Genomic DNA, 19,843 nt, shown 5'->3' with positions numbered 1-19,843 from the left:
TCCCCTAAATCTACCGGATCTCTGCTATACAATTCTTCACAAGCCAAATTGGGCTTATATGATCCCAACCGACTGTCAATCGCTGCTCAAGCCTGATGTAAAGAGACTCTGTTATCTGGACTGTTACTGTTACTTCATGCACAGAAACTCCTCAGGAAAAGTTCCTGCAAGTTTTCAGTTAACAGTGGTTGTGGACAATCCTTTATTTCTGCATCACCTATTGCTCTTGGGAAGGGTGGCAATAGGCCTATCAAGAAACCCAGTATTTAACCCTCACCCTGGTGTCACGAGTGACAAGGGTTAACAGCGCCCTTAATTATTCTGCACAACGACACCCTAAACACCCTACACTCGCACAAGACCGTGTGCTCTCTTCCGCCACCACACTTGTATTAAAAAATCTTTACCCTTCCAGTACTTTTTAGCAGCTGTATGCTACAGAGAAAATTCTGTTCTTTTATAATTTCTTTTTTGTCTTGTCCACAGTGCTCTCTGCTGACACCTGATGTCCGTATCAGGAACTGTCCAGAGCAGGAGAACATCCCCATTGCAAACCAATGCTGCTCTGGACATTTCCTGACATGGACAGAGGTGTCAGCAGAGAGCACTGTGGACAAGACAAAAAAGAAATTCAAAAAGAACAGAATTTTCTTTGTAGCATACAGCTGCTAAAAAGTACTGGAAGGGTAAAGATTTTTTAATAGAAGTAATGTACAAATCTGTTTAACTTTCTGGCACCAGTTGACTTATAAAGACCTTAAAAAAATGTTTTCCACCGGAGTACCCCTTTAACACAAGCACAGTCCAGTCCAGTCAGAAGCATAAGTAAATGCCTTGCTAAAGTTGGGCCCTGGGGTCTGAGAAATTTCCTTCACCACAGAAGGCAATATCGGTTTTATTCTATAGTGTGACATGCCTGTGTGCATTATCCTGGTATTATGATACTGTTTTATCATCTATATGCCCTCCTTTTGACATCATTTTGTGCATTATCCCTGAAGAAGGATGTAATGGGGAAATTTATCAAAACCTGCCCGGAGGAAAAGTTGCCCAGTTGCCCATATCAACCAATCAGATCCCTTTTTTCATTTTTTACAAGGCTCCTGTAAATTGAAAGAAGCAATCGGATTGGTTGCTATGGGCAACTAGGCAACTTTTCCTTTGCACAGGTTTTGATAAATCTTCCCCTACAGGGGAGATTTATCAAAACCTGTGCAAAGGAAAAGTTGCCGGGAGATTTATCAAAACCTGTGCAAAGGAAAAGTTGCCCATGGCAACCAATCAGATCACTTCTTTCATTTTGCAGAGACCTTGTTAAAAATGAAAGGAGCGATCTGATTGGTTGCTATGGGCAACTGAGCAACTTTTCCTCTGGACGGGTTTTGATAAATCTCCTTCATATTATGCCTGTGCTGTGACATCCTGCCTATGACTTCATAATATGTACTAGCCATGGGCAGTGCCATCACTGTGCGCATCATTCCTGCACTATGGCATTCCTATTACTATTACTCCCTTGCTGACACTTCACTTTGGTCATTACCTTTGTAATGTGACATCACTGTCTTTGTCACTTCTATCCTGTGACATCACAATCTGCAATAATCCGTTTCTATGAAATCGCTGTAGAATGTACACTGTGCGTAATCGGTGTAGTTCAGCTATACATTTTGTCACTTTTCCGCTGTTTAAACAGGAGAAGTCAATATAGGTCTTTAAGTGCACAGATGTTTATGTCTATAGATTACATCCGTTTCCAAGACGGAAAATAAGGATTATTGTTAAATATGACAACCAGATGCTGCATAGAAATGAACCAGTGGAGGTAGGATATTTGTCCACACATTGTTCTGCCCCCCCCCCCCCATTACAAAATGACTGCAATTAACCCCTACATCCCTCTTCATGTCCATATGATGAAAGGTCACTTATTTGAACTTCAGACTATTAAGCGTGCCCACCATCACTCAAAAGAGACTCAAAAGAAACTGGGAGCAAACGGAGCGGGGGGCGGGAAACCCCTGGCGTAGTGGCGCCTTAACGGGGGTTTTAGTGACCCTTCCATATGGAATAGGGGGTAATTTGGGTTACGGGGGGGGGGGGGGATGGCAAGGTAATGGGGGGTATAAGGAGTTGATTTACTGCTGCCCCTTTAAAGGGGTTGTGCGCTGCCCTGCCTTTCGGAGCTCCGCACACAGCATCCGGAAGTTCATTACTCCGAACGCTGTGTGCGGGTTTCCGTGTTCGCGGCCACCGGGCGTGATGTCACGCCCGGCCCCCTTGTGACGTCACGCCCGCCCCCTCCGCTTCCCATAGACTTTGGTAGAGGGGGCGGGCGTGACGTCACGCCCGGCAGCCGCGAACACGGAGGCCCGCACACAGCGTTTGGAGTAATGAACTTCCGGACGCTGCGTGCGGAGCTCCGAAAGCCATGGCAGCGCACAACCCCTTTAAGGGACAGCAGCAGCTAGCTTGAAAGTGGGGTGACAGGGAGGTCATCTGGAGGGGAGGGGGGAGTGTATATAAGGGGTTGCTATGGGGGAGGGTACTCACCAGTCGACGTGTGGAAGCAAGAAGAAGGTCCCGCCCACCCCACCCACCCTTTTTATTGTTGTTTGGTTGAAACATGTTGTTTATTGTTGTGAAAGGGTCCCGGGGGAGGTAGCAGTTTCAAAAATAAATGTTTGAGATTGTTCAATTGGGCCTCCTGGTGGTGATTCTGGGCCTCAGGAGGTGCCCCTGGGTCAGGTGGTCGTGGCCAGTGGTAAGAGCATGGTGCACAAGTCTGATTGGGGGAGGGGAGTGCCCTCCAGTGAACTTTGGTTATGTTTATATGTATAACATATTTAACTGTTATTTATTTGTTTGTTAAATAAATGGGCCACACGGCCCAATTTTTCCACAATTTGTGTCAGTGTCCTTTTGGGGGAAAAAGGGGTTATAATCGGTTGTGAGTAGGTTTAGAGGGGAAGGGATGTATCTAAAATCCCATCCAGTCATGTAATTCTTATTGTATACTTAGACTAGGTAATTTAAAGAGGCATTTGATCACTGATAACATATCCCAAATATACAGTATAGGGGATAAGTGGCTTATCACTTGGTGGGGAGGTCAACTGGCACACCACATGATCTCCCAAACGGGGACCTAGAATGGCTATACATGCATACACACCGCCACTCCACTCACCTCAGGGCGCATGCATGTTTTGCTGCTCTATTTAGCTGGGAGAGACAGATCTCCATTTGGGAGATCGCTGGAGGTCCCAGCGGTTAGACCTCCTGCAGTCAGACACTTATCCCCTATCTCGTGAAAAGGTTGATTAGTTTTGGGGGCACTTGAATATTCCTTTAAAAAAGTGCCAGATTTTAACAGTGAAGGTTGTAAAATCTGGTCCATCTTTACACTGTCTAGTTTAAGTTCACACTTAGTATTAGCTATGGCCTACATATTAATTTGTGGTGCATATAGATAATGCCCCCTTTTACTGGAGCCATCCACTTTCCAGTAAACCCTGCCCCCTTGGCAAGCGAGGTGCAAAAATGAATAAAAGGCATCTAAACACATTGAAAATGTGGTGAAAGTCATGTAAGCCAGTTTTTATTGCACCAGATTATATTGCAGTCAGTTTTGACTATTTACCCATAGTTGTAAATCTTAAGGATGTAAAAAGATCCTTTCCTACTCTTCTAAAAAAAAAAAACAACTAAAAACAACTAATGACCAGAGATCTAGCTAGGCCCTCCTTTACTTAGTGTAGATATTCAGTTTACTGCCACAGCCCTTTGTCTAAATACCCTGGTCAGGGCACAGTTTCTTATCGGCACCTTTTCTGACAACCAGCACCCAAGGGACATCCCCCAAAACTCCCCTTTAGCTATTACCCTACCTCTAGTGTATGGAGGCTACCAAAGCATTGGTAGTGGAATATCTGGCCATATATTAAATTTTCAGCAATTTTCTAATGTAAGTCACATCAGAATGACACTGTGCAAATGATGGCGGTGTGTAAGGACATTATTACATAGGGCGATTATCAACTAAACAGGCTGGCATCACCCTATGTAATAGGTCCAATGATCAGCCGGCAAATAATGAGCACATGCTCGTTCATAGGCTGCACTGAGCATTTCAACCTGTTAAAAATCAACAGCAGCACATATTCCCTGTTAGGCTAAGTTTCTACTTGTTTTTTTGTCCTGCATTTTTTGGTTAGAAAAAAACGCCTGAAAAAACGCCAGTGCAATTTCCTGCGTCTGGCGTTTTTTCTGGCGTTTTTTCATTTGTGGGGAAATTGCCTTTTTGGCACCTTTGGCATTGCAGTAGTGATGGAAAAAAAATTATTTAACAAAAATTTATTTTTTATAACTAAATTTTAATACATTTTTAATAAAGTGTGTGTGTTTCATTTTTTCCCCTCTATTTTTTTTTTAGGTAGTACTACTACTCCCAGCATGGAACCGACTGTTCCATGATGGGAGTAGTAGTACCTGTACTGACATATCGCCCCGGGTGTCAGTCCTGACACCCGATGCGATCGTCCATAATATAGCAGAGACGCAGAGTGGCTCTACACAGCGCTCGCATCTCTGCTCTGTACTATGGAGAGTGATGTGAATAGAACATCATTCATTCATATTTTCCGCCCAGAGTGGTGATTGGCCGTATGATGGTTGCAGCCAATCACAGCTCTCAGAGGGAAATATGAACGAGTGAGTGGCTGGCCGGAGTACAGAGCAGAGATGCGAGCGCTGTATACAGCCGCTCTGCATCTCTGCTATAGACAGGACGATCCCAGCGGATGTCAGTAGTGATACCCGCTGTGATCTGTTCTTACCTGCAGGTACTGCTACTTCCAACATGGAGCACACTCTGCTCCATGCTGGGAGCTGTAGTATCTGCATTAATAGACAGATCGCAGCGAGTGTAACGTCTGACACCCGCTGCAATCTGTCTATTAATGCAGGTACTACAGCTTCCAGCATGGAGCAAAGTGTGCTCCATGTTGGGAGTAGTAGTACCTGCAGTTAAGGAAAGATTACAGCAGATGTCACTCCTGACACCCGCTGTGATACCTCCTGTATAATGTATAGTGAAGGGGAGGGATACTTTCCTATTGGTTGCTGGGTATGTTGCTAATCTCTGACAACTGTATTCGCATCATTCTCATTGGCCCACAAGCTAAAAGAAAGGAGGGATCAATATTCGTGCACCAGTCTCACACAGTAGTATTAGAGCCTTCTTTACACCAAGTTGGAAGCAGAGAGGGATGATCACTGTGATGTGTACTGTGAAAAAAAAAGCGAATATTCGTAATTGCGAATATATAGTGCTACATTCGTGAATATTCGCGAATTCGCAAATAAAATTTGCTTTGCGAATATTCGCGAGCAACACTAGTGCAGTGGACCATAGAAGAGCAGCCGGCTCATTATACAAAAGGATCCCAACAGAACGCCGGGCGATCTGTCAATTAGTACAGGTACTACTACTCCCATTATGGAACAGTGTCTTCCATGCTGGGAGTAGTAGTACTACCTAAAAAAATTAAGAAAAAAAGTGAAAAGCACACACACACACACACACTACATTTTTATTATTGTCGGCTACATTTTTAGGTCCCCGCCCGCCCACATAAATTGATCCCTGTTTAAAATGAATAAAAATTTTGTCATAAAAAAGAAACAACTTCCTTCACTACTGTATCTTTTTTTTTTTTTTAATGGTGCCCTACGAAATTTTATTCACAAAGGTATCTCCATCACTTTTGGATCGCTAGTCCAAAAACGAATAAAAACCGCCTGCAAAAACGCCAAAGTTAAAACCCACATATTGTTTTTCTTGGCGTTTTTTCACTCCCATAGACTTCTATGGGAGAAAAACGCCACAATTTTGAATAAAAAAAAAAAAAAAAAAAAGTGGCTCAACATGCCAAGGAGCCGAAAAACGCCAAAAAAGAGTGAAAAAACACCAAAAGGATTAAAAGTAGAAACTTAGCCTAATGGGTGATGTGCTGTCGATGGCTCACAGCCACAAAGAGCTGAACACTGCCAACCCACCGTTCCAGCCATCTGATAGGCTCGGTAGACAAGTGTCAATTTATGAAAACAGTGCTTGTGTACAGGGTCGGTACGAGCATTCTAACACAGCCCCAAAGGTTCTTTCACCCTGTATTTTGCAGTGTCTATCGAAGTTATACATTGTGATGAACTCTAGATGCATATCTCTGAAATATACCTCCAACAGATGCCATTGTATAAGCATGCTGTAACATTTATTGTCCTTAGACTTCGTGTAAAAAAGAGAAGACAATATTAGACATATACCTGTCTGATAGAGACCAAAAAGACACACTTTTGTCTTCCACTGCGTGAATGGGGGCATAAGGATATGTTTGATGTATACACAAGGAGCTTTCCCAGCACTTTCCAGCAGTGCCTTAGGATTCAAGGAATTCAAATTCCCCATAACTTGCAGATGTCACATAAATGGCACCTTAAAAAATGGTTGGTTTTCCTCTCTTTGAGCAAGTTCCTTACTCACAGGCCAATAATGTTGTATTTTTCCTAATATATGAAGTAGCATCAACTTGCTGTAATACAGAACTATCTCCTGACATTGAAGCTGCCAAATGTAGCAGGAATGGTGTAATAATGAGATGAATGGACACTGGAAAGCTGTGTTCTCATGCTCCACAGCTGTATTCCTGTGCGGCCTTACGGGTCATGTGTAACATTGCCACTATGTGCAGCTGGATTGGAGAACTATTATCCCCCTGCTGGGAAAACTTAACACTTGTGTAGTCATCACTGTCCCGGCCTCCCACAAGACAGATGAAACCTCTCACATAAGAATCCATACTGGAAAACTAGGGAACCCTTATCCATTATTATCAAGAGGCTGAAGAAGTCTATCATTTGGTGGGAATCATTTATAGAAAAACATTGGTCGCCTTGCAGTTTTGTCAGACCATAGAGTTCCAGTCAAGAACTTTTTATTACCATCTATAGGACATGGAGAATTACAATAAGGGAGCTCAGAAGCTTTATTCCTGTGACTACTAAAAATCATAGCTATGTATGGCCAGATTAGATTTTTCTCTTGTGATGTCACAGCTATGTGTTTACATGCTTCACTTCCTCTTTTGCCTCATTGCTATCATACCCAGCATGCCTAGAGTTAAGTGTCTAGTCTCCAGTCTAAGATCTACCCTCCACTGCCCTGTTCTTGCCCTAGACAGAAGTGTTGGAAATAAAAAACGAAACTGTATATCAAGCACACACGGAGATATTTATCAAAACCTTTCCAGATGAAAAGTTGCTGAGTTGCCCATAGCAACCAATCAAATTTCATCTTTCATTTTTCAGAGGCCTTTTCAAAAATGAAAGAAGGGATCTGATTGGTTGCTATGGGCAACTCAGCAACTTTTTCTGGACAGGTTTTGATACATATCCCCCATAATGCCCACAAAAGTCAATGCAATGCTAGTTTATTGAAAAGTCTTGAAAACCCCCTTTAAGCTTTTAAGGGGTACTACCGTGCTGACAACTAATCCCCTATCTAAAGGATCGGGGATAAGTTGCCTGATCGTGTGGGGTCCCACCGCTGGGGACCCCCGCGATCTCGCACACAGCACCCCGCTCTCATCAGGCCCTGGAGCGAACATCCGCTCAGGGTCTGATGACGGGGCCGGTGATCGTGAGGTCACAGCTCCGCCCCCTGCCATAGACTTATATTGAAGGGGCGGAGCGTGACGTCACACGGGGGTGGAGCTGTGACATCACGATATTCCGGCCCCATGATCGGCAGTCATCAGACCCCGAGCGATGTTCACTCTGGGGCCTGTTGAGAGCGGGGTGCTGCGCGCGAGACCCCGCGCGATCAGACAACTTATCCCCTATCCTTTAGATAGGGGATAAGTTGTCAGCACGGTAGTACCCCTTTAACTTCTTCCTTAGCATTAGAGGGAGAAAAATAATAGACAAGATAGAAAAGTTTTTTTGTTTCACCTCATGAATTTTAGGAATAAGGAGGATATCATGGTAATATTTGTCTCTATTTGTGATATTTCTTTAATATCATCTGTTATCATTTTCTAAATATCTTCATTGCTTTCACTAATGCTTTCTGAACTGGCACAGTCAGGCATAACTAAATGCTTCCCTGCAGGAGATCCATCTGCATCCTGTACTTGGACACTTGTCTAGAAGCCTGCAGGTGTCTAATAAAAACAGGCTGAGCATTTCCAGTCTCTTGTAGCACGGTCTGCAATAAATACATTAAGATTAATGTTGATCTGATTTAAGTGCAAAGACTGAATGATTTTTTTTGGCACTAGCCATTGAGATTCTTTTCATTTACAAGGATTATATTTTCTTTAAACCTATTTTGGACAACCACTTTGCATACTGTGACTAGAGATGAGTGAATCAAATATGAAAAAGTCAAATTCGTTCCGAATTTCATGGAAAAATTTGTTTCGGACCGAATCCGAACTTCGACTCGACTCTCGAATCTCAACGGGTGTCAGGATTGATGCTGTGATCTGTGAACTGCAGGTACTACTGCTCCCAACATGGAGCACACTCTGCTCCATGCTGGGAGCTGTGGTACCTGCATAAATAGACAGATTGCAGCGAGTGTCACTTCTGACACCTGATGTGATTGTCCTGTATAATGTATAGATGCGGGCAGCCGGCCACTCTTTTCTGGTACCACTGTAGTAAGAGAATATGCCGCATATATACCTATTATTCATATTTCCTGTAGAGAGCTGTGAGTGGCTGGAACCATCTGGGAAATATGAATAGGTGTATAGATACACATCAGGGGACCATAGAAGAGCAGCCAGCCTCATCTATACATTATACAGGAGGATCGCAACGGGTGTCAGAAGTGGGCGATCTGTTAATTAGTACAGTTACTGCTACTCCTATCATTGAACAGTGTGTTTCATGCTGGGAGTAGTAGTACTACCTAAGAAAAAATGTAAAAAGTTAATCCCTGTTTAAAAATTCATTAAAACTTCATTATAATAAAGATACATTTTGTTTAATACAATTTCTTCCTCACTACTGTATCTTTTTTTAAATATTTATTTTCATGGTACCCTACGAAATTTTATTAAAAAAGTTATCTCCATAATTTTTTTGGATTGCTAAAGTTCATATTTTCTCTGTTATTGCCTCCTAAATGGACCATTTAGTGGCATCCATTTACATAGTTACATAGTTAGTATGGTTGAAAAAAGACATACGTCCATCAAGTCCAACCAGGGGATTGAAGGGAAGGATGTAAGGGGATAAGGGAAAGGGATGTAGTTTTATAATTCTGCATAAGCATTAATGTTATTTTGTTCCAGGAATGTATCTAACCCTGCTTTAAAGCTGTTAATTGTTCCTGCTGTGACCAGTTCCTGAGGTAGACCGTTCCATAAATTCACAGTCCTCACGGTAAAGAAGGCGTGCCGCCCCTTTAGACTAAACCTTTTCTTCTCCAGACGGAGGGAGTGCCCCCTCGTCCTTTGGGGGGGTTTAACCTGGAACAGTTTTTCTCCATATTTTTTGTATGGGCCATTTATATACTTATATACGTTTATCATATCCCCCCTTAAACGTCTCTTCTCAAGACTAAACAATTGTAACTCCTTTAATCGCTCCTCATAGCTAAGATGTTCCATGCCCCATATTAGTTTAGTCGTGCGTCTCTGCACCCTTTCCAACTCCGCAGTGTCCCTTTTATGAACAGGCGACCAAAACTGAGCAGCATATTCCAGGTGAGGCCGTACCAATGCTTTATAAAGGGGGAGTATTATGTCCCTGCCCCTCGAGTCCATGCCTCTTTTTATACATGACAATACCCTGCCGGCTTTGGAAGCAGCAGCCTGACATTGCATGCTATTCTGTAGTCTGTGATCTACAAGTACACCCAGATCCTTCTCTACCAGTGACTCTGCCAGTTTAATCCCCCCTAAGACATACGACGCATGCATGTTATTAGTACCCAGATGCATAACTTTACATTTATCCACATTAAACCTCATTTGCCAAGTGGATGCCCAGACACTTAGTCTATCCAAGTCATCTTGTAACTTATGCACATCCTCTATAGACTGTACCGTACTACAAAGCTTGGTGTCATCTGCAAAGATAGAAACAGAGCTGTTAATACCATCCTCTATATCATTGATAAATAAATTAAACAGCAGCGGGCCCAGTACTGAACCTTGGGGTACACCACTAATTACCGGGGACCAATCAGAGTACGAATCATTTACCACCACTCTCTGGGTACGATCCATGAGCCAGTGTTCAATCCAGTTACAAACTAAAGTTTCCAAGCCCAAGGACCTTAACTTATCTGTCAGATGTCTGTGAGGGACAGTATCAAACGCTTTGGCAAAATCCAGAAACACTATATCCACAGCCATTCCTCTGTCAAGGCTTCTACTCACCTCTTCATAAAAGCAAATTAGATTGGTTTAACAACTTCTATCCTTAGTAAACCCATGCTGGCTATCACTTATAATACTATTATCCCCTATGTATTCCTGTATGTAATCCCTTATAAGTCCTTCAAACAATTTACCCACAATGCACGTTAGACTTACCGGTCTATAATTGCCTGGCGAAGACCTAGAGCCCTTCTTGAAGATTGGTACCACATTAGCCTTGCGCCAGTCCCTTGGCACAATACCAGACACCAGAGAATCTCTAAATATCATGAACAAGGGTACAGATATTACTGAACTTACCTCTCTAACAACTCTTGGGTGTAGTCCATCCGGCCCTGGAGATTTGCTTACATTTATACTTTACTTAACTTACCTTGTACCATCTCTACATTAAGCCAGTTCAATACATTATATGATGTGTTACCAGCACTGACCTGACCAATGTCAGCTCCTTCTTCCATAGTATATACAGAACTAAAGAACCCATTCAGTAGCTCCGCCTTCTCTTGATCGCCCGTGCCAACCTCCCCATTATCATTATTAAGGGGTCCTACATGCTCTGTCCTTGGTTTTTTTGTATTTATATATCTAAAAATATATTTAGGATTAGTTTTGCTTTCTTCGGCCACCTGTCTCTCATTTTGAATTTTTGCTGTTTTTATTACATTTTTACAGATTTTATTAAGCTCCTTGTACTGTTTAAATGTTATAGCTGACCCATCAGATTTGTATTTTTTGAAGGCTATTTTTTTGTTGTTTATTGCTCTTTTAACCTCATTTGTCAGCCATGTAGGATTTAGTTTTAATCGTTTATATTTGTTCCCCTTTGGTATATATTTAGCTGTATAGTTATTTAGAGTTGATTTAAAGATGTCCCATTTACCTTCTGTATCAGCATTTGAGAACACCTCCCCCCAGTCTATGTCCTGTAGTGCAGCTCTCAGCCCAGGGAAATTTGCCTTTTTAAAGTTATATGTTTTTGCTTTCCCCGTCTGTCTTTGTTTTCTACATTTTAAGTCAAAAGTAACTATATTGTGGTCGCTATTACCAAGGTTTTCCCTCACAGTTACATTACCAACCAGCTCTGCGTTGTTGGAAATGATCAGATCCAACAAGGCATCACTTCTTGTTGGGTCCTCCACAAACTGGCCCATAAAATTATCCTGCAATAAATTTAGGAATTTTCTCCCCTTTGTAGTTTTAGCCAACCCCCGGCCCCAATCTATATCTGGATAGTTAAAATCTCCCATTATTACCACTGTACCTGCCCGGGCGGCCCTCTCTATTTGTTTATACAGCCGACCTTCTATCTCTTCAGTGATATTAGGGGGTCTGTAGATTACACCAAATATTATTTTTTCAGTATTTCCCTCCTTTTGTAATTCTACCCACAGTGATTCCACCTCCTCAGAATCATCACACACTATGGCATCGTTCACATTGACTTTCATACCACTTCTTACATACAGACAGACTCCACCACCTTTTCTGTTCATTCTATCCTTGCAAAACAATGTAAACCCCTGCAGATTAACGGCCCAGTCATGTGAGGAGTCCAGCCATGTCTCAGTGACCCCAACTATATCAATATGTTCCTCCAGTATCAAGGCCTCAAGCTCCCCCATTTTATTTGCTAGGCTTCTGGCATTTGTGAACATACACTTTACATTTCCATTAAGTTTTACACATATAGTCTCACTAATGGGATTTTCAGAGTTATTGGGGTTAATGTCATTTTTTGAGTTATAAGGGCTAATTGTACCATTTAAGTTATTGGGGCTAATGGGATTTTTTGAGTTATTGGGTCTAACGTTATTATTTAAGTTATTGGGGCTAATGGGATTTTTTGCGTTATTGCGTCTAACGTTGTTATTTAAGTTATTGGGGCTAACGGTATTTTTTGAGTTAATGGGGCTTATTGTAGTTATTGAGTTATTGGGGCTAATGGAATTTTTTGAATTATTGGGATTACAATTTTTCGGGCTACATTTATTTTTACAGCTGGTTTGTAACGCATGAATCTCCTTATCCACTGTTCTTAACCTCCCCCCACAGGACTCCTCTCCACCCGCCATTATGTCCTGACCCCTCTCTAACCTATCCATCCCACTGTCTGCTTTCTTTGCTTTATTATCCTCCCCCCACTCACCTAGTTTAAATACTCAGCCACCCCTTCCAGGATTCTCTCCCCCAGCACAGCAGACCCCCTTCCATTCAGGTGCAAATTATCCGTAGAATAGAGCTTGTACCCCAATGAAAAGTCAGCCCAGTGCTCTAAAAACCCAAACCCGTTCCCCTCACACCACGACTTAAGCCATGCATTTAACTCCCTAAGCTCCCGCTGTCTTTCCTGCGATGCGCATGGCACAGGAAGTATTCCAGAGAACACAACCTTAGAGGTCCTTCCCTTCAGCTTGGCACCTAGTTCCTTGTAATTATTCTTCAAGGACCTCCACCTACCATGTATTCTGTCGTTGGTTCCCACATGGACCACGACAGCTGGGTCATCCCCAGCCCCCCCTAGTAATTTGTCCACCCTTTCCACCACATGCCGAACCATGGCACCAGGGAGACAGCAAACCATTCGGTTGAGGTGGTCTTGGCGACAAATTATTCTATCCGTCTTCCTGATTATAGAGTCCCCTACCACAACTAACTGTCTTGGCCTACCTGCGTTACCATCCCCCACACTACTAGTTGAGCTGTTCCCCCGGCTGTTAGGGAGACCAGTATCCACTAGGGTTGCCATATCTGATACTGAGGCCCTCGCATCATCGCCCAACTTGGCAATTTACTTGGGATATCAGAAGCAGAAGTGACCTTCCTTTTCCTTGCCCCCTTTCCAGTCCCTCTAACTACATTAACCCAGCTCCCTACTTGGGCCTCCTGGCTAGTTTCTCCAACCTCCATTTCTACCCCACTAACTGCTTGCTCTGTAAGATTGTCAATCGCCCTCAATGTTGCATTTTGCTCTTCTAGATCTCTAATACGAGCTTCCAGGTGGGCAACATGCTCACATTTGTCACAGCGGTATTCACCCTGAAGCTGCTGCTCCAGAGATGTATACATGTGGCACAATGTGCACTGAAGAAAACCTCCAATCCTGCTGTCCATATCCTTGGTGACAAACAGCTGTTATTAACTATTAAGAAAAACTATTTACATCAGTTTTTCATCCGTTAGTATCAGCCGTCGGCAGACTCCCGCAGCCAGGACTACTACTACTCCCATCATGGAACAGACTTCTTTCTTTGATGGGAATAGTAGGTCCCCGGCTGCATGGTGGGCTGCAATATAAGCCCTACCCCGAAAATAAGACCTAGGGCCAGGGGTACTTAACTGGCGGACCGCGGACACCAGTAATGGGATGCGGACCCCCTGCCCCCCCCCCCCCCCTTTGGCTGGTCCCTTGGCAAGTTAAATGAGCCGGGGCAGGGACGCTGTCGCTTTAAAATGTCTGCGTGTATGCACACCCGACGTCACGGACGTGTCCCGCCGCCGAGAGCTGCAGCTTCAGTTGCGGACGCTATGAAGGTGGGGAAGTGCTGGTTTATTATGTCAGAGGGGTGGGGGGCACTGTAGGAGTGTGGAGGATGACGGGGAAATAGGGGGCTGTAGCAGTGTAGAGGATGGGGGGGCTGCAGGAGTGTGGAGGATGGGGGGCTGCAGGAGTGTGGAGGATGGGGGGCTGCGGGAGTGTGGAGGATGGGGGGCTGTGGGAGAATGGAGGGCTGTATAGCAGTGTGGAGGATGGGGGCTGTGGGAGGATGGGGGCTGTGGGAGGATGGGGGGCTGTGGCAGTGTGGAAGATGGGGGGTGCGGCATTCTCCACACTGCTACAGCCCCTCATCCTCTATACTGCTACAGTCCCCATCCCCCACAGCCCCCCATCCTCCACACTCCTGCAGCCCCCATAAATAAATAAGCCCTACCCTGAAAATAAGCCCTAGTGTGTTTTTTGAGACTAAAATTAATATAAGACCCGGTCTTATTTTCGGAGAATGTCTTCAGTAACTGTTAGGATATGTTCACATGTCTTGAATGGTGACACTCTATGTACAGCACTGTAGAAATGCTTTATACGGCAAAGCATGTTTAGAATTCCTAATTTGTCATGGTAACGGAAAGAAGATGGATAGGATCAAAGGAATTGTTTTTTAAGACATGGACTACCCTGTGCTGACACACTGCTGAGGCATATTTCCCGTCTTTTGACTTTATTGCTGTCATTCATGTTTTTTTTAAGGAAATATTGTAAATGTTCTCTTTGAAGGAACTGGCCGGAGTCTATAGTAGGAGAAGTGTCTATGCTTTGTTGACTAATTTGCCAGTATTCTGTCATAGGCTGTTATAACACTGTTATAGATCAGTGACAGGTGGTCAAGTCCATGTAGCATTTATTCTGGAGAACATATTGTAGCTACTGGAACAGAACCAGATCATCTCCAACAGGAAGTATTTTTTCCTCTGTAAAAGTTTAATATGAGAAATATGGAGTAGGAGGTGTAGACCAGCAGGGCACTGACCCTCTGCAGATCCTTTAATTACCCCCCTCCTCCGATCCAGGCGTGGGGACACAGCACAGACACACTATTATCTGGTGTTAATATAGAGCACTGGACTCATGTCAGTGCCAGTTCTGAGGGTGATGATGGGGAGAGAGCCTGCAGCACAGGGCGTATGAAGAGTACAACGTGGGAAGGAAAATGTCACGGGGAGCGAGAGGAAAATCTAAAAGGGAGACTTAAAAGGAAATCATTAAAAGACCTTATGAAAGGACATTGTTGCCCCTTATAAAATCGGGAGGTTTGCAGCAATCACTGTGTGAAGGTGCGTATTGTATATGTTGTGTTTTCTGTGATGTTAGTTTTTCCAACCATTGCAATTTTTTGAGTAGATACCTTATGCATAAAGGATAGGGAAATTTGGATGTTTTGCATGATCTAAGACTGTTGAATAGATTCTTGCTAGTTTGGGCAGGGGTCACTATATGTATCTAGATGGCATAGGATTATGTACCTTTTTTGAAAGATAGAACTTTTATTACCATAATTCAGTGTAGATAGGAGCCAGGGAGCATTGCTTTAGAGGATGCGGGGGCAGCAGAAACACGCTGCCCTTGTGCTTGGGGGAGCCCTAAGGTCTTTCTGCTGCGTAAGACACCAGTGTTGTAAATGTAAGATGGTAGGTGATAGGGGCCTTTTACAGATTTTACTTTAAAGCTGTAAAACATTAGTCACACGTCTGTATGAGCCTTGTTAGGTTTATTTTAGAAATGTATTTCTCTAGCTTCTTTTCATTTTTTCCAAATGTTATTTTTATAAAACATCATTTTTACTTTATTGAACTTAAATAATAAAAATGACAAAAATGACAAGTTGTACAAGTTACATTCTGGTAAACAAAACATAGCTAATTCAAGCATAGTTCTGCATTAAGAATAAGATACCAAGTCACATTTTATTGGTTGATATATGTCATAAATGAATAGTCCTTTTCATAACTCAAGAATTGATGTGAAATCGCTCACATGTCAAAGAAAATCAACTAAATGAAAGGACATAGATAAACAAAGAGGGGGAAATGGGGATGAACCTGTTTAATTATCTTATTGATGTAATATATACAAAGAGCTTTAGCCGGAAGCAGCAGGATGACAGTATTACGTGAACAGCCCTGGAAGACCTTATACACATATCTCCATGGTGGGAACCTTTAGTAGGTAGATTAGGTGGTCTAATGGGAACGCCACATGGAGGGTCTGACCATATTCCAGAACTATTCCAAAAGCTATAAATGATAGATTCAGTAAATAAAAAACAGAGGAATTTAGCTCATACAATAGTTCTGCAAATGGTATCAGAACATCATGATTTATACTTATTTTGTTTGGATAATTGAAGAGATCAGTGAGAAAGAGACTTGTTTGTGTGACAATGTTCCATTGGAAAAAAGTTTGCAGAGTCGCTCTCCAACAAAAGAATGCAACTATCTCATACTAGCCAAACCAGGGTCTCCTCCAAAAAGAAGAATTATTCATGTGTAGACAGCCGTTTTGGGGTTCATGTTCCCCACCAATGCAGAATAGGGTACTTTGAATACTTTTTTCCATGAAGTATTGTCTGAAAATAAGTCTCATAGAAATTGATCTCTTTAATGAGTGTTCGCACTCCCCTGAGTTACATCTAAGAAGTGTCTCTAACCAACCAGTACTCTGCTAGAGAAATTTTTAAACAGCTGCCTTTATGTATGGGTATTGCTACTGGTAGACTTTAAGATGGACCCCCACCGATTAGCTAGTTATTCTCTATCCTGTTGTTGGGTATAACGTTTATTCTTGGGACAACCGCTTTTAACTTTTTTTTAAGACTTCTCCAGGAATTTTCTAAGCCTCTTATCACAAGCACAAGTCTATAAATTAGTATATCTGATAAGAAATAAGAAAGGCTTAAACTGATATGGTGTCTACTGATGTTAGTACGAAGGCTTAGTGAGAAGAAGCTAGACTGATAGATGAAGAGCTATAACTTCTTTTTACAATCTTCAATCTTCTGGAGCTGTGCCCATCTGGATTATGTCAGTGTTCTAAATTGACAGAGGTCATAAATCTCACAGGCAATACATCTTTCTGTAAAGTATGAGTAATACAGCTTGGTTAAACGTGAAGGTTTAGCCCATCCGTGCTATATGGAGGCACATGAAATAATGACATCTTTTGGAGCAACATCTTGTGAAGAAGGTGAAGGAATGCATAAGTGTTCTTAGATAAACATAAGGGTCGTTTTAAGATAAGCAGCTGTGGTAGAGGGTGTGATGCAGGGCAGATGGAATTACCCTAGGGGCAGATGGCATTAACCCCTTGTATTTGTGATGCCAGGGCATGGTTTATACTCAATAACACCGGAAGGTATACCGCTGGATCCTGGGCTAGGCATGGGGGCAATAATGACTCCGACGCCAAGTTACGGACAACGGTAGCTTTACTTTTTTAAGTGACATATGGAACAGTCTATACAGTTCAGACAGGCCCATGGAGGTGACCAGTGACTTCACAGACCTTATGGGCTTGCTGGAACTTGCAGTGGATTTGGACAATTTTAGTGCAGGCCACTCTGACTTGGCAATAGTTGACTGTGACTGACTTGACTTGACTTGAGACTGACTTAGCTGTGACTGTAGCTTACTTGTAGACTTGAAGGCTTGTGGCTGCAGGACTGACTTGAGGCCTCCTATGGACTTCAGACTCACTCTTGGACTTGACTGCACTGGACCTCAGCAGAAAAAAAAGAGCAGAGGCTACAACCAGGGCTTTTATAGGGGAGACTCTGGTGGGGTCCCATAGGTCACCCTTAGGTCACATGGTCACTGATACCTCCTGGGTTACACTCACATGACAACTTACATGACAAATGGTGATCACATGTTAACATTTCTTAAAGCAATAACACCTTTTATAAACATTATACAAGATAATACAGGCAATAGACATATGTACAAGGGGACAAGTGTGGAGGGGGGTCACTGTAGGGAGGCTGTCTGACAGGGCAGCAGGGGTACGGGGTACAACTCCCGTACTGGTCTACCACACAGCTGATTAACTGACTTAAAACCAAGAAGATACAAATATATGAATACTTGATATATCTGTAGATTTTCTTCATTTGACAGATTGTATAAGTATTTATACTTGTAAGTATCCCTGTGACTGGTTAAACACAGAACATAAACCTGTGTTTATGTAAAGACCAGAACTAACGTATACACAGATGAAGGGAGGGGGCCATAACACAGATCAGACTAGGTGACTCATTTTGGTACTGTTTTTTGACACTAGATTTCTTGTGCAGGCTGGATTCACCATCTTGCCATGGTTCCCATTTGCATCTCGATCTGACACCATGGGAACACCAGATGCCACAAGCTAAAACTTTTGCATCTGACTTACTATCCGTTGCCGCCTAGGCTGAAATACGGTATGGTACCAGACCTATGGACCATGCTGCATTTATGTCAACTGGTGTGGATTAAGCACTTTTGATCTAGTGCCTGCAGACTAGATGGTGCATATGTTTGATCACTGGACATGTGTAAATGAGGGCTAACCATCCAGTTCCTCACAGGAGGCAAGTCCTGCACAGATTTGTGCCATTTAGTAGCAATGGGCAAGTATACAATGCAAAAAGAAAACTAGCTCACTGCCATATGATGTAGTAACACATTCAGAAACGTCCATAACAATCAGGAAGCACGGAGAGTGATCCAGGCCGCATACCTGTTGTGAACAGATTCAAAGAAAAATGCTAAAATTTCAGCTCCCATGAAAAAGAAAAAAAGGAGAATAAAATCCAAAAATGTATTAATACATGATTAAAATAATAGCAAAAACCTAAGGGTAAAAAGTTTGTAGAAACGCTACCGCGTTTTGAACCGACCCCACTAATCAGAAAGTGGCCTGCTTTACCTACTTAAAGGGAATTTGTCATCATAAAATAGCCTATTGTTTCAATTAAGTTTTTAAGTTAAAGAGAAACTACCAGCTAAAAATAGGGGTAACTCACATATTTTGGTGAAGTATTTCCAGAGTTCTGACCAGGAATATTTCAGGAGCTATTGCGCTCCTGTGCACAATGGAGGTGAGGAGCAAGTTTGCTGAACTCCCCTGCCTCATTCATATTCACTGTTAGAGCTGCCCTCTCATGAATATGCCAATTTATTCACTAACCTGCCGGTGGGGGTGAGCACAGTGCTGCTGCCTTCCAGGTGTAGCGAGGCAGTGCTGTCTGTGCTCTGCTCAGAGCAGAGCACCTACCCCCACCAGCAGGCTCCCACATCCTGGTGACGTGGGAGTTAAGATAATAGCATTTTCAGCAAGGGGGTGGCTGGGCAGGGAATATGGAGGAGGCAGGGGAGTTCAGCAAGCCAGCACCCAGCCTCCATTGTTCAAAGGAGCACAATAGCTATGGAAATATAAACAGCCAGAACTTCGTAAATACTTCGCCAAAAAAGAGTATTTTTTAATATTTTAATTATGTTTCACATCTTTGACTATATTAAAAATTCTTGCATATTTTTAGTTTGGCTACTATGCCTATTGATAAGATGACACTTCCTGTTATTTAGAGATCATATTTCAGCAGTCTCCTTATTACCATCACAGGCAGGATTACAGTCAAAGGTGACACCAGTGTGTAGATAAGACAGGCAATTCACAATATATGTTGGTCACAGCTCTCCTACTTTCCTGCCTGCACACTGGCCTCTGCACAGGTCACAGAGCATGCCTAGAAAACTCTCCCATCGATGTCATCTCCTGACTATTGCAGCTGCTGCAGAGCATATCTCAGGCAAGAGGGCTGCCCCCATAATCATGTATGGAAAATAGAAAAAAT

General features: G+C 42.8%; 1 protein-coding gene across 4 annotated transcripts in view; it reads left to right on the top strand.

Annotated features, from left to right (window-relative positions):
• Nucleotides 1-19,843, top strand: part of TNS2 (tensin 2) — a 181,570-nt gene that overhangs the window by 23,700 nt on the left and 138,027 nt on the right. Inside the window, exon 1 of one of the 4 annotated variants that reach the window (XM_056555327.1) lies at nt 1,707-1,825. The exons of 2 other annotated variants lie outside the window; for them this stretch is intronic. In XM_056555327.1, coding sequence (XP_056411302.1) covers nt 1,799-1,825 — 27 coding nt within the window. In that variant the 5' untranslated portion in view covers nt 1,707-1,798. Of the gene's footprint in view, nt 1-1,706; nt 1,826-15,089; nt 15,285-19,843 lie in introns of those variants that run through there. One more of the 4 variants, XM_056555328.1, reaches the window with a different exon arrangement.

The sequence above is a fragment of the Hyla sarda genome, chromosome 2, assembly GCF_029499605.1.
Source record: "Hyla sarda isolate aHylSar1 chromosome 2, aHylSar1.hap1, whole genome shotgun sequence".
Classification (NCBI taxonomy): domain Eukaryota; kingdom Metazoa; phylum Chordata; class Amphibia; order Anura; family Hylidae; genus Hyla; species Hyla sarda.
This window is presented reverse-complemented; position numbering and strand designations above follow the sequence as displayed.